At 37.4% G+C, this 24712-nt stretch overlaps 1 protein-coding gene across 11 annotated transcripts in view; it reads right to left on the bottom strand.

Moving 5' to 3' along the window:
• The window catches only part of MAP2K5 (mitogen-activated protein kinase kinase 5), a 318144-nt gene that overhangs the window by 74235 nt on the left and 219197 nt on the right, over positions 1-24712 (bottom strand). For 8 of the 11 annotated variants that reach the window (XM_077128319.1, XM_077128315.1, XM_077128314.1 and 5 more), the window contains one exon: positions 15660-15689. The exons of the other annotated variants lie outside the window; for them this stretch is intronic. In XM_077128319.1, the coding sequence (XP_076984434.1) occupies positions 15660-15689 (30 nt within the window). The remainder of the gene's footprint in view (positions 1-15659; positions 15690-24712) is intronic. 11 annotated transcript variants of the gene reach the window in all.

Here is a 24712-nt window from a genome sequence, read left to right as displayed (position 1 = left end):
AAATTCAAGAAATTTAACATTGATATAAAGCTTACAGTCTGTGTTCCAGTTTTTCATATGCCCCAATAACGTCCTTTTGAGCCTCTTCCTTCATTCTGATCCAATATCACGTATTGCACTTAATTTTCATTATCTTAGTTTATCTTCCTTTTTTTTTTTTACTGTAAAAACATACATATAACATAAATGTTTCCATTCCAACCCTTCCCGAGCATATCATTCAATGGGATTAATCACAGTCACAACGTTGCAGTATCCTCATTTCCTTCCATTATCAGGACTTTACCTTCACCCCAAACAGAAACCCTACACTTATTTTACATTAATTCCCCATTGCCCCACCTCCCCACCCTGGGTAATCTGTAATTTGCTTTCTGTCTCTATAAGTTTGTATGTTTTCTGGTATTTTCTTTGAGTTTGCTGTGGAACTTAAAATTAACATCCTAAGAATCTTGTTTGCTTTGAACTTCGATAGCATACATAAACTATGTTCCTACAACCTTCTGTCCCCCAACCTTTATGTAGCTTTTATCACAAACTACATATTTATATACTATGAGTCTGAAACCCTTTATTTATCATTACGTCTTATGCATTTGCACTTTGATCTTGAAGGAAGTAAAAAGTGGAGTTATAACCCCAAAATACACCACTACTAGCATTTATATTTATCCTGTCATCATCCTTTCCAGAGATCTTTATTTCTTCATGTGGCTTCAATCAATTGTTTAATGTCCTTTCCTTTCAACCTGAAGAATTCCCTTTAGTGTCCTTGTACAGCTGATCCAGTGGTGATGAAATTGCTCAGCTTTTGTTTATCTTGGAATATCTTAATCCCTTCCTCAATTTGGAAGGACAGTTTTGCCAGACATAAAATTCGTGGTTGGTAGTTTTTTGCTTTCAGTACTTTAAATATGTCACTCCACTGTCTTTCTGCTTTCATGGTTTCTGATAAGAAAGAAATCAGCACTTGATCTTACTGAGGCTCCCTTGTATATGACATGTTACTTTTTGTGGTTTTCGGAATTCTGTCTTTATCTTTGGCATATGACAGTTTGACTGGAAGATGGCAAGATGTAGATTTGGGTTTATCCTGTTTGGAGTTTGTTGAGCACCCTATTATATTCATGTCTTCATTAAGTTTGGGAAGTTTTCAGTCATTTTATTTGAATGTTCTCTCTGCATTTTCTTTCTTCTCCTTCTGGGACTCCTACAATAGTAATTGGCATGACTGATGGTGTCCTACAGGTTCCTCATGTTCTGGTCACTTTTCTTCATTCTTTTCTCTTTCTGTTCCTCAGACTGGATGTTTTCAATAGCCTTATCTTCGAATTCATGGATTCTTTCTTCTGCCAGCTTCAACATGCTGTTGAATCCCTGTAAGGAATTCTTAGTTTCTGCTACTGAATTCAGCTCTGTTTGTCTCCTTAATAATTTCCATCTCCTTACTGATATTCTATTTGTGTTTATCTATCATTTTCCTGATTTCCATCAATTCTTTGTTCATTTTTCCTCTAGCTCTTTGAGAATATTTTATGACCATTTTTTAAGTCTTTGGGCTGTTTCAGATCTGGTTCTCTACACTGATGGTTTCTTATATTTTAATCTTCTCCTTTGCCTGGACCATCACTTCCTTTTTTGTATATTCTGTCATTTTTTGTTCAGATCTGGACATTTTGATATTTAAATGTGTTATCGCTGGTTAAATGTGTTATCACTGGAATTTAGACTCTGAGTTGTCTGTCTGTTCCTTAAACTTGTATCCAGCTAGTGTTATGACAGAGCTTGCCTTGAATGCCAGGAGCTAACAAAAAAAATTAAATTAGTATAAAAAGAAAACATCTTTCCCAGTCTTTGCAGAATGACTTGTGCAAATGCTCTCCTCTTTAGGGCCTATCCATATAACGGGTTTAGAGAATAGCTCAGACCAAAGCATAGAGGCCTCACTGGTCTCTGCTGCACAAGTAGTTTGACAGCTATTTATTTCACTGTTTCCACTGTAGGACTGTCCCCTCTTCCCTAGGAAACCGTTTCTTCACAGTTTCAAGTCCTACACTATACATTCTACAGCCAGCAATCCCTTGCTCTAAGTAGCATGACTTTACTGCTCTCCCACAGTGTTCTGTAGGAAAGCTCTGTGAGCTGCCTTCTACTTGCAGGCAAGTTCTGAGATGGCAAGTTCCTCAGGCCACCAGCAGACTGGGCCAGATGAATATGCTTCCAGTATATGCACGTGGGTTACTCAGCTTCCTCTGGAACTGGGACCAGGGACCTGCACTGGGACATGGGCTGAGCTTAGTGAGGGATGGGAGGGATGGTCAGGGTGTCATAAGATCCTATAACTGTTAAGTTGATTCAGTGCTCATCCAGTAACTGCAGCCCTTTAACTGTGCTCTGGAGCTTTGAGAAAGATGTTCCTGTCTGTTCTTGCTGGCTTTTCAAAGCTTCTGGGGGGGGGGGGGGGGCTGGGGGAGGAGGCGGGGCAGAGACCTGGAGCATTTCACTTCTCCATCTTGATGTGAGCAGGGTCAAAAGTTTTTAATGTATCAAAATGTTGGGAAAGGATTTTTAGAGCTATCATTTATTTGCATCTATTAGTTTAAATCCCCTATATGCTATAGACTCTAGAACAATCTTAGAAATATAATTCTAATTATTTGCCTAATGTCAAAACTCCCTTTATAATATTCCTCCTGACAGGCATCCTGTCCATGCTAGAACACTTGCAATGATGGGATACTAATGATTCTATTTTTATTAGTTTAAATTGTTAAAACGTTCTTATTTGGAGTCCAAACATCCCTTTCTTTAAGATGTGCTCCTGGTCCAGAGCCACAGAGAATAAATTCAACAATTTCTCATGTGTTTGAAGATAGCTGTCATGCCTTCACAATGTTTCTTTCCTGAAGAAACACTCCTGTTTCCTTATGATGAGTTGCTATTTTGTTGCCCTCTATCCATCCACCTCTTTCAGTAACATTACTCCAATAGCCTTTCTCTACCCCTACATGTGCTTCATGGGAAGATGATATCCCCTCCCATTCTAGGGAGTTCAGTCCTAAACTAATCAGAATCATCTAAATTCCGTGGGCACAGGTATTTAAAATGCTGCAATCAAACTGACACCCAGGGCCTTTGGTTACCTACAGGAAACAGAGATTCACTGCTTCTCCTCTAAACTGGGAAGCAGGCTGCTCCAGGAACCCCAATAGTCATTCTTAGTTGGTGAAGAGAGAAGCTGTTCTAGTTTGCTAGCTGCCAGAATGCAATATACCAGAAATGGAATGGCTTTTCAAAAGGGGAATTTAATAAGTTGCTCGTTTACAGTTCTAAGGCTGAGAAAATGTCCCAATTAAAACAAGTCTATAGAAATGTCTAATCAAAGGCATCCAGGGAAAGATACCTTGGTTCAAGAAGGCCGATGAAGTTCAGGGTTTCTCTCTCAAGTGAGAAGGCACATGGTGAACACAGTCAGGGCTTCTCTCTCGGCTGGACAGGCACATGGCGAACACGGTGTCATCTGCTAGCTTGGTCTCCTGGCTTCTTGTTTCATGAAGCTCCCCGGGAGGTGTTTTCCTTCTTCATCTCCAAAGGTCGCTGGCTGTACTCTCTGCTTCATGGTGCTGCAGCATTCTCTGCTCTCTCTCTGAGTCTCTCTGAATCTCCAAAATGTTTCCTCTTTTATAGGACTTCAGAAACTAATCAAGACCCACTCAAATGGGTGGAGACATGTCATCCCCTAATCCAGTTTAACAACCATTCTTAACTAAATCACATCAACCAGGGAGATGATCTCATTACAGTTTCAAATATACAGTATTGAATAGGGATTATTTTACCTTTAAGAAATGAGATTTATATTAAAACATGGCTTTTCTTAGGGGGCATACTTCCTTTCAAACCAGCACAGAAGCCTAGTAAGAATAGAGCCAAAGTGACTTGCTGGATCCAGTGCTTCCTAAAACCAGCAATACAAGGCCTTTCAAACGTGACCTGATAAATTTCCCCTATGGTTAAGACTAGTTTGAATTAGATTTTCTGTTACCTGAACCTGAAAGCTGTATAGAATAATCTAGGCATGATTTTACATTCTTCACCACTGCAGTCACTTTCTCTAAAAGTGTTTCATATCTGTACCTCCTAAAAAAAATATGACATCTACACCTGAAAATATACTTTGGACTGACTGATTTACCTTACGTTGTTCTGGACATTACCCTTCTACTCATGGAAGCTAAAAATGAACCCATTTTTTGATAGCCATATCACATAGCTGGCTGAACTGTGAGAAAACAGGATACAAATATATATATAAATTCTGGGCTGAATAAGAATACTTCTTTCCTGTACTTTTCTATTTCTTACATGTTTAATATTGACACAGTATTTGAGAGCTAATATGTGTATATGATTAAACCAATTACAGAATCTGAACAATTCTGATGAAATGCAACAGATTTCATCAGATAGAAACTGCAACAGCCTTTTATTTGTACGGTGACTACTCAATCCTAAAGAAGAATCCTTGTTCTTAGGGTCGGAAAAGATCTTAAAGGTTATTTAATCCAGTCTAGCTCCCCACCCCATCTCATCCTTGAATCCTTTTCATTACATCCCTGCTGACCTGGCTTCTGTCTGAAGATGTCTACTGATTGTCCCTTCCCCCTCTTGACCCAGTTCTACCCTCCTGACAGTACAAATCCATGTTCTCTCTCACACAAGAACCCTTAAATGCCTGAAAACAACTATCACATCTCCTTGGAAGCCTTGCAAGGTACGTTAGTTTTGTGGGCTTAACATTCACATATCATTGTATATATATATCTTAACCGGATATATTTTACATTGTCTGGCCTGCTGAGATTTTGAGATAAACTGCAATCGTAACGAACACATAGCTAATGCAGAATTAGGAAGGAAAGAATCTTGAAATTTAGTCACACTCAACCATATTAATTAACATGTGCCTTACAAGTAGTGGATTTAGAAAGAACTGAACAAAATTTGACTTTTGTTTCAGTGTCTTACTTCACACCTCTCATATCTCGATATAAGTTAAATCAGGTTTCAATAAACTCCAAGGGAGTACTCGGGAAGAGATGGTGATGAGAAATGTGGCAGAAGGTGTGGAAAGAAGGAGGTAGCTGCTCATACAAGATGACACCAGATTGTATTCAGTCCAGTATTTTTCAGGCTGTTTACCAAATAACCCCTAGTTGATACAAAATATTACTTTGATACATTAAAAAAAATAACAGATAAAAATCACTGATCTCATATAGCTCCCTCATTTTTCAGATTAGGAGATTGAAGTTTGGATAAAATGAAGTCAAATAACTAATAAGAGAAACCAGAACCAAAACTTAGGACAGGTCAGCAATGTGGTGCAATTTAATGTGTCATTTATTGGGTGTGTCATTTGTTGTCTCCCAGGATTGTCTACCCTAATTCATTGGGCATTTCTAGCTGCCTGGCTACAAAAGAAGCATGGAGCTGTCCAAAGAGCAAGGGCTGGAGGTACTGTTGCTGCTTCTAGTTCCTACACCCTAGGGAAGCCTTTGGTTGTAAAATTTCTTTTCTGTGTTTCTCTCTTTTTCTTTTATTTGCATGGGCAGGCACCAGGAATCGAACCTGGGTCTCCAGCATGGCAGGTGAGAATTCTGCCACTGAGCTACCGTCACACCATCATAAATTTTTTTTCATTTAATATATTTTAACAAACTAAAACCAGGCCTATAGTCAAATTCTCCTCATGTCCCAAATGGTGCTCTCTGCAACCTGTTTCTGAACAGAAAACAAAATAAGACAAGTTCCATTTTGGTCTTCCCTCCTCTTACTCTATATGCCAGTGGCTCCTTCTCACACAAGAATATTTCATTTGCCAGCTTTTCTTCCTTTCTCCCCATGGTGGATCACCAACTGTAGACCTTTACAGTATACAGCATAAGAGGTCCACATTTGGTTTTAATTGGCTGCCTCAGTTTTCCATGATTCCCTGGAAACAACACCTTGGTCCCACACATAAACAGATAACTATCTCCATTTTTAGCTCCTAGCAGGCCCTGGATTCCTCTTTCCACCTGGTGTGCCCTGTGCACTCTCCAAAATTAAATTGAATCAGCTCTTTGCTTCTTTTAGGCAACTCATTGATTTTTCAATGAAAGTTGAAAATTGGCACTAGTGGGTTGGGTTCTTAGCATCAACATTTTAGTTGAAGAAGAATTCACAAGCCCCCCTGAGGCATTAATGAGAAATGTTGGACATTGAAAAAGTAATCTGTGTTCAGATAAAGCATGGTCAGATTTGCCCCCTTTTTAGCTTGGCTGACAATAAGGCCCTAGTCCAAAATCTACCCAAGTTTTCTATACTGACTGGTGCTAAGTAAAACACAGGAGAACAATAAAAATTGATGTCTTTATCTGTTGCTGCAGCTACTACTGCTGTTTAAGACTAGTTTCACCTCAGGGATCCATCATCCATTCAACAATTATCTGGCAGGCATTGAGTATTTCTGGACAGTAATTTCCGTATCTGCAGATATACCAATTGGAGGCAGTACTTGAGTGGATGGGAATTACGGTGCTTTGGAAATCTATATACCCCAGAAAAACATGTTTTAAGCTTAATCCATTCCTGGCAGTGAGAATCCATTGTAAGGAGGACCTTTCGATGAGATTACCTCAGTTAAGGTGTGGCCCAGGATGGGTATTAACTGTACTACTGGAGACCTTTATAAGGTGCATGAAACTCAGACAGATAGTGAGAAAGCCACAGGAAGCAAGAAACTGAAATTCAGTGGGACCTGGAAGGGAATAGAGACACCAGGAGAGACAGCCATTTGCATTGCCAAGTGACAGAGGAGAAGGAGCCAAAGACCAATGACTGCCTGCAGTCAGCCTCAGAATGCCAGTTTTCAGGAAGAAAGTATCACCTTGACTGAGACTTTGTCTTTTAGCCTCAAAATTGTGAGCTAAAAAAAATTCTCATTGTTTAAGCCATTGCAAGCTATTTGCTTGAGTATCCAAGGAAAACTAAAACAGGAATGTAAGATAAGGATGACCATTTGGGTTCAAAATTTCTGGGTGCTTCTCACACAACATACTCTCTGCCCCCATCATCCCACTAGAGTGAAAAGACACTGAACTGGGAATGGGAGACAGACTGAACCTGCTGCCTAATACTTGGTAATCATGAATGAGTCATTTCACGGCTAAGGACCCACATTTCTTCGTCTGTACAATAAAGGAGTTGGACTACATTACTGTAAGATTTCTTCACATCTGGAAATTCTCTGATTACATGAAGTAACCAAACAACATCGGTAAGTCCAGAGGGGAAAAGTGGAAGGCCTCCTGGACCACAGAGCCTAAGAGGGAGAGAAGATGGCAAAGTTGCCACCTGAAGGCCAGAGTTTATTACTTAAAACTTTAATTCCATATCTAGGTTACATTAATTACTTAAAAATTGTACAAGAATCAATGTTTTCAGTTATGGAACTAAAATGAGCAGATTCTGTATATAATTCTCTATTTTATGATTGTGATTGTGAATGATAAATTGTAACCCAAGAAAGAAAGACTACGAAGGAAGGCTCTTGTGGGATCAGAAAAGTAATTGATTTCAGTTCTACGTAGTGTGAGGCATGGTCATATATTTTCAGAGGTACATAGGTAAATCCCTAAACTGCTTTCGGGAAATTTAAATAATACTATTATCTTGCTCTTATTTACTACGTTATATTTTTCAAAGTGTTCTCTTAGGCATTAGCTCATGTGATTATGATAATTCCCCCACAGCAGTATTGAAAAAGTCCTATGATGTGCCAAATCATATGCATAGAGGTTAGCAGGGAATTCCTAAGAGATATATGTCAGGGGGCAGTGCGATCTTAAATGCAATACTTTCCAACTTCAAATGGGCTCTAAGTCTAAGGGATTCATGAAATCCTCAAACCCAAATCTGTATTCTGGTCTCTGCTGAAGTCACCATCTCCATCCTGATTTACCACCTTTCTCCTCCACCACTCCTACCTTCCCTCTACTTACTTTCCCATCTAACAGTGTTACTTTAAAAGTTACCTAGGGAAATTTCAAAACTGTTAGGGAAATGAAAGTAACAATAACAGTAGCCTATTGAGTTGAACAACTGGAAGGTCACCAAATACAATACATTATTTTAGATCTTTGCCTTTTACCATATGTTGGTAAAATCGTATGGTAATGCCTGGAAAGTTCTTAGCCATCCTTGGAACCTCAGCCTCAGCTTAAGCATCATCTACTCTGAAACCTTTGAGGCTTCCTACAGTGAGCTGTGACTACCACTCTCATCTTTCTCTTGAGTCCAGATCATTCCACCTTCTTCTGTAGGTTTCTTTTTACATCAACTGCCTTGTTTATGTTTTCCCCCCACTGGACTGGGCTCTTTTACAGCAGGCACCACATCTCTTTCAAATCTGTACACCCAATACGTAGCACAGTGGCAAGCACAAAGCAAACAATGAATGACAAATATACCATGAACTGAACTGAGATATATGTCATATAGTAATTTAAAAGGTACATAAAATCAAACCCACATGGGGTTAGTGCTTAAAAAAAGATAGGAATCACTAATCTAGCTGGCTAATTATATATACCTTAACTGAGGTATTAAGTAATTTACCTTAAATGGAAAATTTCACATTTCTAAGTTATTCACACTTAAGGGTTGATTTCTCTTCCACTTTACATAAATTTCTGTTCTATTTTAAGGGCATACTAAAAACTCACCTTTTGTCTTTGGTTTAGTCTAAGCAAATAAAATCACGATATTTCTTAGTAAGTACGAGATGGATATTGGAAGAAGAATTTGACACAGGCAATGAAAACATTCTTGAGAAGAAGCAAGTATGTATAAGGCAGCATCTTTATATCACTTAAATTTTACGTCTGTAATTTATAGAACATTAAAATGTGATTTTATGGCTTGAAATAGAGGTATATTTAAAGTCTATATTCCAAATAGTGAGGACGAAACTAAACAATGGATTAGAACACGTAGGTTAGAAATCTATTTAGGAAAAAAATTGCACACATTTCATTCTTTTGGACTCTTACCAGTTCAAGGTGAGTTCTTATAGTTTAGGATAATTAGCCACTGCTATTTTTTTCTTTGACTAGACCTAACACAAAAAATTTACTGATACCTTGATATTTTGAACTTTAAAAAGTTCATGCCACAAAGTATAGATTCCAAATACCTTTCCACAGCAAATAAACTTTGTAAATATTAGTTTACAACTCTCAGTTGGTTGAGGCATTTTCAGTATATTAATACATAAATAGGAGAATGATATCTATGCTCTAAATTTAACACAGAATATAAAACAATATTCAATCACAATTAGGGTTAGTAACAACATATCAGTGAAAGGGTTTAAAGACATGATCAAAATTAAGTGTGAAAACTCTAGTATTTTGACAGTAGTATTTGAAAAGTGTTAAATGTTTTTAAGTAATTTTAAAAATATTTGCTTTCTACTTTATTATTAAACAAATGCTTTATTCAAAACACAATTCATTACTAGAAATAAGTAAATGTTTAAGACAGTCTGCCAACCGAAAACACACATACACACGTTAAAATAGCAGGCTTCCATGTCAAGTTAAACAAAATATCTCCTCCTTGACAAGCCGCTTACATTTAAATGAAAACTGGCCAATAATATGGATTAGAGAGAATAAAAAGGAACTTCGATCAGGTTAATACAAGGATCAGAAAGCAGTTAACTTCAATGAAAAGCATCCAATTGTTTGGTAAATTTTCAGATATAACAAATTAATTTATTTTATATGAAAGTGCTCAGATAGTAGACTTTTGACCTATGAATAAGCTTCACTAGCAACAATCACAGTGAAGCAGGAATCTGCTGAAGCAAGGCAAAACCCTCAAATCAAATGGTATCAGCCATGAAAAAGCATTTGCAAAACCTATTTCCTTGGTTAGTAGCAAGAGGTTCTGAAGGAATCACCACCTACAGCTCCTCTCGTACTTAGATACACAGGAGCATGGGGGTGAACACACATTTCTCTTACCCACAAACTGGGATATTTTGCTTTTAACAACAGGACGTTTCATTTCTGTCCTACCTTGTGAAAAAGACTAATCGTAATACTATTAAGAATGCACGTCTTTCACTTAAAATCCTCTATTATCCACTTATGTTTGATTTGTATTGGGATTTAAGAATGCCTCTTTATTCAGACAAGTAATATGTCATCATTTTGTTCAGCTAACAGGCCTGACAGCCCTGTCTCTTTGAGTTAAGAATAGTAGACCTCTATTTCGTGTATTGGTGGCAAAAGCTAGCAGAATAAATGAGAATTACCAATTGGCAGCAAGGGATTTTAATCCTAAAAGATCAGATTTTTTTTTACTTTTTATCCTTAATTATTTCATTTGGCCAGATGATAGATTTTTTTTTTTAAATAAAAGTGACCTCATCTACATGTCCCAGTAATTTACTTAAAAGCCATTCTTACGTTTTTTTTAACTAATAACGTCACTGTTCACTATTTCTCTTATCTTTCTGATCCTTTTTACTACTTATCATCTTCTTTATTTGAAACAGATTTTTAACAGATAATCTTGATCGTTACAACAATATCTTGCTTGCATTTTATTCAAATAATTCTTAAAAACAGCTTAAAAAGCCGTTTGGAATAACATCAAGCTTGCCATCAATCAAACGAAAAAATTCCGCTGGCGGTTGTATAAACATCAGATCAAGTCTGATGTCTTCAAGGATTTCAGAGTGAACCATAAAAAACTCCATTAACTTCTGACAAAGAATGCAAATTAATCACAACATGGGGTGAAATGAAATTAAAGGCTCTTTTCTAATCAATGACAAGGCAGGATGAAATATTTGTTACTCTCTCTGCACTCAGTCTGCCTAGGATGTTTGCACTTCCCTTGCAAAGCCCCAAATGTAAGGTGTGAGCACAGACTCACCCACAATCGCTGTTTAGCCCTCCCCCCCAGAGCTATCTGCTTACAAGTCGTGGAGATTCACAAAACACACTAATCATCCGAATCTCAGGTGCATCCAATTTGTTATTCACACTCTCCCAAGCCAGTGAAAAGCCTGGCGCAGACAGATGCACCAGGAACCCTAAATGACAGTTTTGGCCTCCGGAAGTACGATCACTACAGCAAAATCTAGTACAGCCTCCAGGTGAAATGTCTGGAGCTCCATATGGAGCAGGGAAAATTAACAACAAGATGAAAATCACTGCAGCAGCGGGGAGTCAGAATTTAAAAAAAAAAATGAAATTTAAAGATGAAGAAAGAGAAGTAATAAATTAATGGGGTGTGAAAACATTCAAAGCTTTACAATACCAGGGGCACTATTTGCTCAGATTTTTTTCCTATTTTTAACTTCAGGTCATTTTGATGTAATTTATTAACCAAGATCGGGAATTGTAGCCAAAAGAAGAAAAACACTTTCATAGATGCAAAAGTATTTTAAATACATTTGTATCTGTATTATCTACACTTTCTTGTGGCACATCACCAAATTTCCAAATGCTAGAACTGGCACATTCCCTGAGAAGTCTTCTCAATGGATTTAGTGTCATCCCAATGCAGCGCAATGTTGTCAAGTTTGAAGGAAGAACGACCATTTTTAACAGGCAATCCTTTTCATTTTTCCTAAATTATGGTGTCATTAAACAAGCCATTGTCCACCACCGTGTTTTTTAAGTCAACTATATTAGGATCTACATGATTAACTGTATACAGTGTCAGTCCTTGCCCAGACCTGCACCTTTTTCCAGTTTACTGTTAAAGCTGAAGTACTCAAGAAATTGAGACACAATCTGTTTTCAAGATGTTTAAACTTGTTTTATTATCCCTTTGTAGATTATGCTTCAGAACGAACCCAGAATTTAATGGCACTAGGGTCAGTGAGAGCTCTGGGGCCCTCGAGATTCTTCTGTCATTCTGCTAAACACATGGTAAGAAAAGCAGAAGGGCTCTGGGGAATGGTCTTGTCATCATCTACAATTGCACAACCCTCCGATGCTCAGCATTTCTCATCTACACAAGAGGCCTCCCCAGGGCAGAGAAGGCAAACTAGGAGAAGGGATTGGTGTGGCTGAGAGGGAAAGTGAGCAGTGGTACAAATACAACCAAATTAAGAATACACAGAGGCAGTTATTTGGTCTAGCTGCCTGCAAGCCCAACACCTAATTGGGTGCATTTCTCAGAGGCAAGATGCTCCACCTCTCTGAGCCTCAGTCTGCTCACCTGGAGGCTAGAAATAGTATATGCAGACAGGATGTAAAGCTGAGTCAGATAACAGAAATGAAAGTGCTTTAGGATGCTATGTGGGAAAAGGGCTAGATGAATCCAAGCAACGCTGTTCTTTCTATTATAAACCCTAGTAATTAGACTGTGCATTCCTAGTGGCACCTAACCTTTTCTTTTCCTAAATTGTCCTAAACTGCATGCCAAGGAAACTATGCCCTAAGGCCTAAAAGGAAACTAAAAACAGATGATGCTTTCGAATAACAAATAAAAACCCAACCACCACAAACAAATGAAATCCATACAGAATGATTATCTCAACAACCCCCCAGACCTTTAACCTTTAGGTTGGTCCCAGGCCACTGACTTCTCTTAGTATCTTCCAAACACTCCTCTCTCATCTGCAACCCCCACCAGTTACATACTGTGTCACCTGCAGAAAGAGGAGCTGCTAATGACGCTGTCAGCAGCACTGATGTTGGGCTGGGCGAAGGATGAGTCTTGAACCTGGCTGCTCATTTGTGCCCTTCTCTAGTTGCAGCTGGAAAACTGCTGAGATCATCCTTTTGCAAAGGTTCTCCTTCAGTTGAGAGTTAGAAATTCTGATTTGTGTTGCAGCCCAACATTAGGGCCAATGGAGTGGCTCTTTGTACTTTTCCAAGTGGTTTCATATCCATAATTTCATTTGATATGCACATCTCCTCTAATCAGACAGGAAAGGTAAGTACCAGGATCCTCATCTTAGAGATGAGGACACTTATGCCTTGAGGAGTCACAAAGCAAGAATTAAGGTCTAAGGTGACCAAAGAGTTTGTGGTAAAATGGGTTCTAATTCCAATTTTCTAGTTCCTGTTTCAGAGCTCTTTTCAATAGGCCACTCTTTGCAACTTGCCACTAGTGAAGAGAGCTCAGATCTGGTGTCCTGATTTGAATTTTAAGCAACAATGCCCTGGTACTGTCCTCTACCTTGGATGCAGAAAGGATCCAAAACTGTATGATATGAAGGATACACAAAAAGTCTTTATGTGATCAAGAATCGACCAGTGTGTGAGAATTAGGATGGAGCAGTCCTCAGCTCAGTGAATAGAACACTGCTTTGAAAAGTAGTAAGTTTCTTACCACTGGAGGTGTCCAAGCAGAGTGTGGAGGTTTTCTTTTCAGGAATATTGCAGAGAGGTTTAATTCAATGATATCTGAGATCCCTTCCAACCCTGAGAGTCTATGAATCACTTTTGTCTAAGCCACTTGGAATTTCAATGGAACCAAACCAGCTGCAGTTCAACAGTGAGCAAATTAGCCATTCTGTTTGTTTACCGAGAGAAGGCCTGCCTTACAGAGTGGTTGGGAGTTCAGATGAGATAATATGGTTAAAGAAAAGGCGTTATTTCATAATCCAGTCTTTGTGATATAATAAAAAAAAAACATCTATTTTACGTGTTTTTTCTTTGGGAGGGAGGGCAAGAAGGGCTTATCTTCCCCTAACCCTCAGTCTATAGTACAAAGTTTGTAAAATAAATACCAAGTCCACCTAAAATTTTGACGCTAGCAATGAAGCACACAAACTCTTGCTAAAAGATTTTGGAAATAGGTCTAATGGCATCAAAGCTGCTTCTGTCTGAAATAAAAATCCCAACTTGGTGACAATGCCTATTAGGATTCAAGGAAAACAGTTTTTTTCCTACTCTGGCATGAAGATTTTCGCTTCCACTTGAGTGACCAAGTGGACAAATTTCCAACTTCCACTTGAGTGACCAAGTAAACGTAAACTTAGACATTCAGGAAAACAACATTGCAAAAGGTGTACAGCTTCTTCCCAAATAGGACTGTACCTTTCAACTGCTTCATTTGTCAAATGCAATGAAAATCTGTTTCTCAGATTTATCATTCTCAAATACCACTGACTATCCAGAGATTATGAATCTCAAGGATATGACTACATTCTCAATCTCTAGCATTTTTATTAGATGGCTCATAAGTTTTCTAAGACTTTGAGAGATATGTTATATGGGTCTCAAAATCTGAGGGGTTTGCATAAATTGGTCAAACAATGAGTTGCTTAAAAATTACTGACAGAATAAGAGGCTTACCAAGATAAATATTCTAATGAGCTGTAAATCCTGAAAATGTGATTTTAATTTGATGGGCTACCTAGAGCTAAACAGCAAGGCTATACACAATAAAATTTCACCAAATGCTAGCATGCATTCCAAGCAATTATATTTTAGATTTTTCTCTTTAAGAGAAAGATTATGTTCACACAAAGAAATCTATAAATTTGAAAAGCAAGACTAACACTCTTGAACCTAACAACTTGGACAATTTCTCTTCCACTCATATAATAGCTTTAGCTGTAGAAGAAAAAGGATACAAAAGAGACCTTTCAGTGAGTGAAGGGTCTTTAAATGTCCACATGAGTGCCAGGAGAATTTGCTTAAAACAGCTTCTAAAGATGGCAGAATAAGCCCCAACCTATTATTCAATAACCATGTTTGTGATGCATCTGCATAATCTAACCATGCATAAATTAGTATGTGTAATACAACAGTTATTTGCATAATAATAGCAAGTTAATAGATGCTTAAAGAGCAGAGACCAACACCACCTTTAAATCAGACATGCCTCCAGGCACTGTGGCCTATACAGACCAAGAGGCCAAAAAACAGTAGGCAACAACCAGAGAAAAACAGTCAAACCATTCATTTTTCATCTCCCTAGACATTTCACATATCCCTCCAACTCCCCCTAGGGAATCATTTTCAAACCACAAAATATATTTTAAGGGCTAAAACCCTTCTACAATAAAAATCTCAAAAGAAAATTATATAGATCATAGTAAGCAATGCTGATAAAATAGACGGTTTGTTTTCTTAGAAATGTGGATGAGGGAAGAAAATTTTTGAAAAGAATATTTGGAAAGTCACACCCTCATAAAATTACAGGCCCACTTTATTTGCTTAGCAAAAATAATGACCTAGATTAGATTTTTTTCACCTTCCATTTTAATCTTTTAATTCAAATAATTTTATTAAATCCAAAAGCTCAAAGACTGTATCAAGAAATGGATGCATTTCTCTTCCAACCTCAATATGAGCACATGGTGCTGGGCTGGGATAAGGAAAGACATCCCTAATGTCGCACAAAGGAAGAACATGATAATCGCTTTCAATCTTTAACAAAGAGGAAAAAAATCTGGAGTTAAAAAAAAATAAAAAATCAATAGAGACTTCTAAATGATTCCTTTAAGATATCACTTTTCAATTTAACAGGACAGATTTATTTGTATGTGGCTCAAATGTTCACAATTGCTCCCTGCACCTTCATACATAGGAATGAATGTCACAGTGGCAAACGGCAGTAATGAACAATCTTACCTGAGGATATGGAAACCTCCCAAGAGCAAGCTGGGAAAGGAAATAATATTTGTCTAGTTATAGATTTGCATGCAGGGCAGATCTCCTTAAGACAGACAAGTACTAAATTTCAGAATTTTATCCAGAAAATATGAAAAGGCTCATAACCTCAAAAGCATGAATAAATTATTGCTGTAATTACATTAACAGCTGTATTTAGAATGGACATTTTCAATGGACAGCATTGCATCCTTGATGAAAATATCTCCTCTTAATAATTAACAATTACCCTTACCTGGCTTTTCTTAGGCATAGTCTCAGCTCTATGGGCATTAAACACATTTACAAGTATGTGACAGTTTCTTTTAGACAGAGATGTAAAACTATAGGAGACTGTGGGCTTTTCCACTTATAAAATAGGAACACCTAATTTTCCTAGCCCACAGCACTAAAACTTTCTGTTATAAGCACATCTCAGGATCTAAGGTGAGGCCACATTATAAAGTAGAAATTTTTAAACTATTTGCATTCATTTGTTAGTTAGATGAAAAGATCAGTGACTAGTGGGAAGATGGCTATTTCAAGAATGTGAAGTTGATCTATGTGTCTAAGTCTAAAATTGGGAAAATGAATCCTTACAACTTCTGGTTTAGCTTGATTTGTAAAGTTCAATGTATTTCTGGACCAGTTACTTAATTTTTGTTTTTGGATCCTCACCTGTAAAAACAAAATGATTCAACTAGTAATAGGCTTGGTATAAAGTAATAAGGCTAGATTTAATGATATGCCAAACACAGACAAAACTTAAAGAAAACGGCAAAATTTTCAATTTCATAATGCAGCCTATCCTTAGTCCTGAAATTCTTAATAATGTGCTTGCAACTACTTTCAGAATAAATCTGCAATGTCAGAGAACTTTAAAGCTGGAACAGATCTAAGGGACCATCAATCCACTTCACAGATTAGAACCCCAGAATCCCACTAAAGGAGTTCCCACATAGTTAATCAATGGTAATATAGGACTGCAACCAAGACTTATGATTTAATCTAGTGTTCTTTCCAGCACATCACACTAATTTCCAGATCTTAAGAAAATTTTGCATTTATTCCAAAGACAATGACATTGCCCCCAATATTTCTGAACTCCTCTTTTGGAATTGTGTTTAGAATCACTTTAAATAACAGAAGAATATCTACTCCATTTTATTAAAAATACATCTTATTCTGGACTTAAAATTATACCCCACAGCTTGCTAATTATGTAAACCATTTGTGGACTCAGGTTTGAGTGGCCTATGGGTGTCACTAAAACCCAAAACTACATCAAGGGACAAAGATTTTTCCACTTATAAGGATAGACATAAAGGTTCTGAGGTTAATTTTGAAAGTTCTAAGCCCATTTGTGCAATGTAAAAGAAAACCATATGACCTAGTAAGGTGGCGATCTTGAAAGGACCAACATTCATGTGTGTGTGTGTGTGTGTGTGTGTGTGTACATTCTGTTATACCTGGTAAGTTTTACTACCTTGTACTTGTACCATGGATACTCAGTCTTCAGAGATTTTCAAGACATAAAATTATGCTATCAATATTTCATTTATTTTGTTAACCTCTCCAAGTATCATTAGCAAAAACATCACAAGACAGGGTGAAGGGAAGAGAGCAAGGATGTTAACCAAATTCTCTTTCACAGTTTGTGTCATTATGTTTGCTGTCTACATACTGTTATTAAATTCCTAATTCCTATTAAATTAGGAATCCAATCCACTGCCTCCACCCTGCTTCTACCCAATACAGGCTGTAAGTTTGCCCTACAATTTTACAAACACAGTAAGTTTTTGGCCAGTGAAAGTATGCATCTTGATTTAGGAGGTCTATCATGAAAATAGTGGGTGCACAAAAGGTCTGCACCTTTCGGTACTGACCGGGCAAGGCAGTGACAGCTCACCTAAAGCAGCTGCCTGTCATCACTCTGAATAATGAAAAAAACCCTCAAGAGGAGGGTTTCTAACCTAAAAGGGCTAGCAGTTTAAGTACCAGAAAACATCAGAATATCCTGCCTCAAGTCCTTCTCCAGGGGTTGTGCCATTTACGAGGGTGAATGTCTGAAATGCCATTATGGGAGAATTCTGTCCGCCCTATATGTAGTTAAGATCTAAACCTGCTGGCAGGTGTCAACAGTGCCCATTGGTTCTTGAGGCTTAAAGCAATGATAAATGGAAGGCTTAAAAAAGTAGATGGTTAAAGTGAAAAATGTGAATTTCTTCCTACTTCAACAAAAAGCCCCCAAATTCTCAAGTCATCATCGTTCTCCTATGGAGAGGCCTGGCTACAGCAGACTTGGGAATGTATACTTATTTACTGGCCCACTCTGCCACAACTGGTACAAGGTAAATAAGGATGGCTGATGTCATTCACTTACTCCGTAAGACACTGCCACAGGAGAAGAGAAAAGAAAATTCAGTATAGGCTTAGACTGCTGAGAGCCTCTGTAAACACCAGTCTGCTTGGGGACAGGTGGCAGTGTTTGAACTTGGGAACTTGTCATTCTGGAACTGGCTTTGCTTTCTGCATACTCTCCTGACATCCTGTAGAACTTCATTTCTACCTGTCAACTGCCCTCCAAGGCATCTTGCAGGTCGGACCTTTCTGGAGTTGGAGAGAACAGTTTCTTGTCTCTGACCAGTAGGCACTATTGCCACAGTGGCACAACAATCACCTCCCTTAGAATTCTGCCAGTGGGCTGCTTCAGCAGGGACTCGAATTCTGCATCAGTGAAAACATGCAGTGGCACGCTTAAGCTGGCACTGAATGCATCACTTAAAGGCCTTTGGAGAGGGAGCTGCTTTTGATGTACGTCCCTTTCCTTGAGTCTTGTGCAGTTCTAGTACTTATGTTCCACACTATTTGTCTTGTGGCAGAACAGAAGGAAACACACAGCTAGGTCCTAGAACCCTTTCATCAAGTTCTGTTAAGACAAGGTGAAAAAGGAAAAGGGATCTTAGCAGAGAGGATGAATGAAGAACGAGTTCCTCAGGAGGTTGTCAAAAGTCAAAATACAACACTGAAGCCTTATAGAGAAGGAGTACACATGCTATGAGTGAACATTTTGGAGACAGACAAACCTGGGGCCATTCTGTATCTTTTATCCCTACTAGTCTATTAATCTATTTGCATTTCCCTAGTTTTAATTGTCAAGGTATTATAAATTACAAAAGAAACTTACAAAAGAGAGTATATAATCTTCTCTGAAATGGCCTGCAGATATGTCACTGTACTAAATGTGTTTCAGATTTAATGAAGCTTTAATGTCCTTTTTAATTTTGCCTGTTTCTGTATCACCAGGGGTCGGGCAAGGCAATCAGCACTCAAGAGGGTGGTTTGGTTTAAAACTAGGAAAAAACTCATTTGCTTATGAGTTGCACTGTATTTTCTTAATTAAATTTACTGAGTAAAATGGTTTAAGTTCAGCCAACCAATGACCTTTGTATGTAGATTTAGATTTATAAATAGGTTAACAGTTAAAGTAAAGAAAAAAAAAAGAATTGCAAGAAAGCAAACAGATTAGGGCTAAGCCAATAGAAATCTTTGCTCTCTTTATCATCTTTACAAAAGAAGCATTTAAATATAGGCAGCCTAAGTCCAGTTAAAAAAAAGTATAATGAAATATGTGGACACACGTAAGCTCCAGCAATTCATCAAAAACCTCTCACATCCTTTTCACTCCCAGGAGGGAAACAGCTCACATTGTAAAAGATTTTGAAAATTTATTCATTTTGGGGGGCTCAGGATAGAAATGGGTGGATTGAGAAGATTCTACTTAATATTAAATGAAAATGTGCATTTTAATTTCAAATATTTAAGATTCAGCAAACTGCTGGGTGATTTATTATGTAAAAGGCAGAAAAAAATGCTCTGAAAACATCAACCAATTGCGAATATATATAAATAAGAGTAAACTACTAACATTTCACTGTAACTAGAACTGTTCCTTAGTGTCATTTTATTGGGCTTTGATTTGTCTAACCATAATCTATAAAACGCTCTTGTGTTAGCAGGATTTATATGTAGGATGTCATAATTTAGGTAAATATATATATATATAAAATAATAACTGCCAAGTCATAAAAATTACACGATGGAAATCTCTGAATTGTAACAGAAGTTAGGACAAAAGATATTTATTTACAAAACCACAAAAAATGGCTTCCATTGACAATAAAGGTTATTGTCACAGACTGATAAATGATAAGAAAACATACATTGGAGCCAGAAAACAAGTTCCGGACAAAAATTCAGGTCACATTTTTGGTGATCAAGTCTCCTGCTTTCTAAGTATCAGCTATGCTGTAGGAATAGTTTTAAATTTACAGTTATACTGAAGAGCTTGGATTTTTTTTTTAATTCTTAATTTAGAAACATTCTATGTTTCTCAGCACAACTGCAAATTGAAAATAAACATTTTCATAAAGCCAGTGATCTAGCTGAAGGAGGACCTTATAGTCTGAAATGTTCTAAAATTTGTTCTTAATTACCTTGTGCACATTTTACACAATTAAATTTCCATCTAAGAATTTTGTGTTTGGATTGTACACTGCAGTTAAACCTACATTTTATAGAAATGCAGCAGCTACTTTGGAACATTCAGACACAAGGAAACTTTAAAAAATCAGACTTAACTACTGGATTACGTAAAATTCCCTAGGTGAGATTTCACCTCAAGACCAATTTACACAGACCTAGACAGAGTTTTAAATCATCTGAAAATATGCTGGTGACAAACGACAATAAATATTAAATACCTCAAAATCTACCTTAAGATTTTATTTTTCTTCCCATGTATCAATTTCACTGCCTTCTTACTGAATGGATTTAAAAAAAAAAATCCAAAGGATATAACAGCAATTTACCAGTGTTAAAGTGCTTCTGAGGTTAAACTGACAACAAAGAACAGAGAAACACAAAGAGTCTTGAAGTAGAGTTTCAATTAAATGTGGAGGATTTAGTAATACAGGACCAAAAAAAGAAGAGTTACAAATTAATTTAATCTTCTGCCTGTAGTTTGCAGCTGTCCTCCAAAGTGTCGGGGGCTTAAGAACAAAGCCTTGAAAGGCCTGGGAGTCAGGAAAGCTTCAATTTTTAATGTATAACGCCATTAGCTGGTAACTTGTGGAATCTGCAACCCCTGCAGAGGGGCATAAGTGCGAGTAACAGAGACTGATGAAGTGACATATTTGCTCACGTCTAGAACTATGAGGAAGAGGGTTATTACTAACACCACTGGGCCCAACAGAAATATGCCCTAATAACCTTTGGGACCCTCCACATTATCAGTTCTCACATCACATATATTAAAATCAAAACCTAATTCACTTTAATTAAAGACAATTAGTTTGTTTTACTATTATTGTTTAACTTGTATGCTATTATAATACATTGCAAATTAAAGATGGGATAATAAATGAAATAAAAGCATCAAATTGTATACGTTTCCATCTATGCTTGGTAAAATTAGTCTATCATTGCTGTCTAAGAAAATTAAAGAGTTAAGAGTGGTGAAGAAACACATCACTCTAAAAAGAATGCAGTGGAACCATGCATAATTTTTCCCCATTCAATTTATACTTATTTTCACATAGCACTTTCCCACAAACTCTAAGGATTTCTTTAACACAAATAGAATTATGGCTCAATGGAGGCTCCAGAAGCTTAATTAATTTGCCCAAGGTCAACTCTAAGTTGGTGGCAAAGCTTGTTAAATTGCCAGGAACTCTGGGCTCTACAGATGTTTTGGCAATGGCAAAGACCTTGTCTGCAAAGCTCCAGAGACTTCTAATACAGTGGGTGAACCATGGCAAATAACTCATTATGCCTATACAAAAAAGGCCAAGTGCTCCTGAGAACTCCCAAATAACACGTTTTCTCTGAGCAGAAAGAGCCCAAGTGTGACGTTCCCATCCAGAAGTGCTGTTTAATATGTGCCAATATTTAGAAAATAACTACATATTCTTACCAGAGTCCACTGATATAAATTTATTTTAACTTCGGGAGCCCAAATAGAGTAACACAAAGAAATAAATTAAGCTGTAACATTTTTCTATCATTCAAAAGGTCCTGCATTCTATCCCACAGATGATTAATAATAATGGAGAAAAGACAGCATTACAAATAAATGTTTCTAATAGAGTGTGTGTGTGTTTTTTTAATTAGAAATGGGCTTATTACAGTGGGCACTTAAATGGGGAGAAGGCAACAGTAATTCACAAGTACAATATACTAATGCTCTTCCTTTAATTGCTTTATATGTTTTACTGTTAAAAATGATTGCTTGCTGTAGCCTAATCATGAATGCTCAAAAGCATGATACATTGAGGTCTCAACCTCGGCAAACTGTACCTAAACTTATACTTTATTGCAGCTTAGTTCACAATCTTCACCTAATATAGGGTTATATCCCAGTGCAGCAGGAGGATAAATCATCCTGGAATATTACTCTGGCAAAGTTTAGCTGTGACTGGAGCATATGTGCTTTCGAGCCACTGAAGCAAGGGCCCATAAAATACACTAATTACTGGAAGTTATGGTCACTGAGTGATTGATAGCGCTCTGCAAGGCAACTTCCTCATTTTCAGCTCTTCTGACGGGGCTCATCCGCCACACAGCAATTATTAATTCATGACCCACCCCTCAGGCACTAGTACCTTTACTTCTAATTCTCCTGCTACCAAACTACTGCTACAGCTGGACACTGTCTTTCTTCATTCTAATGGCTGAGTAAGGATGATAAAAAGTATTGGATGCTAAATGCTGTTGTTTTGAATCTTTAAACCTCGCTTGGCCTTTCTAATACTACTGTCCAAAACACATAATTCTCCTTACTCTCCCAGCATCTATATCACTTGCATAATTTTCTTCTTTTCCTTAAAAAAGTGTGTGTGTTTTTATATATGTGTGTGTTTGTGCATATGTGTGTGCATTTGTGTGTATCAATCTGACTATACCTCATCACACCAAAAACTCTGAAGACTTTTTTGGTTGAATACTGTAATTTAAATGCAATATACAATTTAACTAGATCATAGTAAATTTGAGGTAGCTAATTGCTAAACAAAACAAAACAAAACAAAACCTCCATTCAAAGAGATCCAATCTTGTAGCCTTGCAGATACATTCTTACTGCTCCATGTTGATTTTCATCAGGTGTTCTACTCAGAGTGAGTATGTAACAATCTCTCTAAAAGGCACTTGAAAATGACTGCAAAGATCTCTTTTGATGATATTCTGTGCGTTAAAAGGAACATCAGTGAGACTGAATTAAAAGGAGACAAAGTTTAGTCACAATGAATGAAAGAAAACATTCTACTTTCCTGATAAAAAGATGAATGCCCTTCAGATATTTTTATAAAGCTCAAAAAGCTACAGAGTGAAGCTTTTCTATCTGGAGATGTTACAACAAATGAGCATAAGGAACCCCAACTTACTTATTCTTTCAGGACTTGGCTCAAATTGTTACTCCTGTTCCTCCTCCTCTTTCAAAAATTAGTCCCAGCAGATTCCACCCACAGTTCTGTGGAAAAATTCACACCACTCTCTATACACCATATACCCAACATATACACCATACACACCAGTCTATGGTGTATATATATATATATATGGTATATATGGTACTATAGCATATCTTGCTGGTGACTGTTCCTGCTGTTTTGTATATTTTTGTGTCTCTAGTGCCATGCAAAATTTAATTTGTTTAAGGGCAAACTCGAGATCAAAAACTTTCATATGCTCTCCATAACACCACAAATAGTATTCTGTACTGGGGTTGACAATAAGTATTTGATAATAATAAATCCCCTGATGGTGATATCTCCTACAATCTGTCCAACCTGGCAGTGCATGGCTTGGCTATTTCTATACTATAGTACCCAAAGCCCTTTTAATTATACATCATGGCATAGAATGACCAGTCGCTACCACCTTCAGCTATTTAAGTATTATGATTAATTTAGATGGTTTATTTTTTATTAAATGCTAGAGGATTGTAAAAAGGGAAAACAGTTAACTGTCTCAAAATGCCAAAACCTATCTCATGTGCTTAATTCAATAAATATTTGAATGCTCATAATAAGAATTAAGAAATAATACCCATTTAATATGTTTGTATAATGCTGACCTTATGTCCTCTGACAACAGACACCTTTAATCATGACAACAGATTGTAAGGACCTATCTCTGGAGGCCTCCATTTCTATACCCCTCTCTAGTTCTTGCAGTTGTGGATATCTAAGAAAACAATGTTGGGATATAGACTATTGAGCTCAATCTAATGTACAGTTCTATTTCTAGACATTTCAAAGTCACAGGAGTCATAATTAGGTGAGAGCAATTTATTTTCCTGCCTATTGCTGAAACTACTCAATGCTGTCTATTCTCACACTTTTATTGCTTCTGCTGGAACACTGTTCTCCAAATCTAACCCATCCACCAAAACTTAGCCCAGACACTGACTAAAGCAAAAAATGCTTATTTGGTGCAATCTGTATGTTTTGACTAGTGCGTTTCCTAATATAACTTATGTGGACAGCTTAATTGAATACCATGAGTACATGGAACCTTGAGTAGGGCATGAGATTTTGTAGGTTTGTCCAGAGTGATGCCTTGATAAATCCCAGAAGAATTTGAACAGTGAATAAAAAAGTATTTGCAAAGCCCCCTTGGGGGAATGGTGAGAAAGGGGGAAAATTCAACATTCCCAAGTGGAGAATTCTTGATATTCTCACAAGCAGTGGGGACAACCAAAGCAATAATAGGTTGAGCCCCCAATCTTGGGGTTTGTTCATATGAAACTTAACCCCACAAAGGACAGACCAAGCCTACTTAAAATTAGGCCTAAGAGTTATCCCCAAGAGACTCTCTTTTGTTGCTCAGATGTGGCCTCTCTCTCAGCCAACATGACAAGCAAACTCACTATCCTTCCCCTCTTTACATGGGACATGACTCCTAGGGGTATGGACCTTCCTGGCAACATGGGACAGAAACCCTAGAATGAGCTGGGACTTGGCATCAAGGGATTG

This window comes from Tamandua tetradactyla, chromosome 14 (assembly GCF_023851605.1).
Source record: "Tamandua tetradactyla isolate mTamTet1 chromosome 14, mTamTet1.pri, whole genome shotgun sequence".
Lineage (NCBI taxonomy): Eukaryota > Metazoa > Chordata > Mammalia > Pilosa > Myrmecophagidae > Tamandua > Tamandua tetradactyla.
This window is presented reverse-complemented; position numbering and strand designations above follow the sequence as displayed.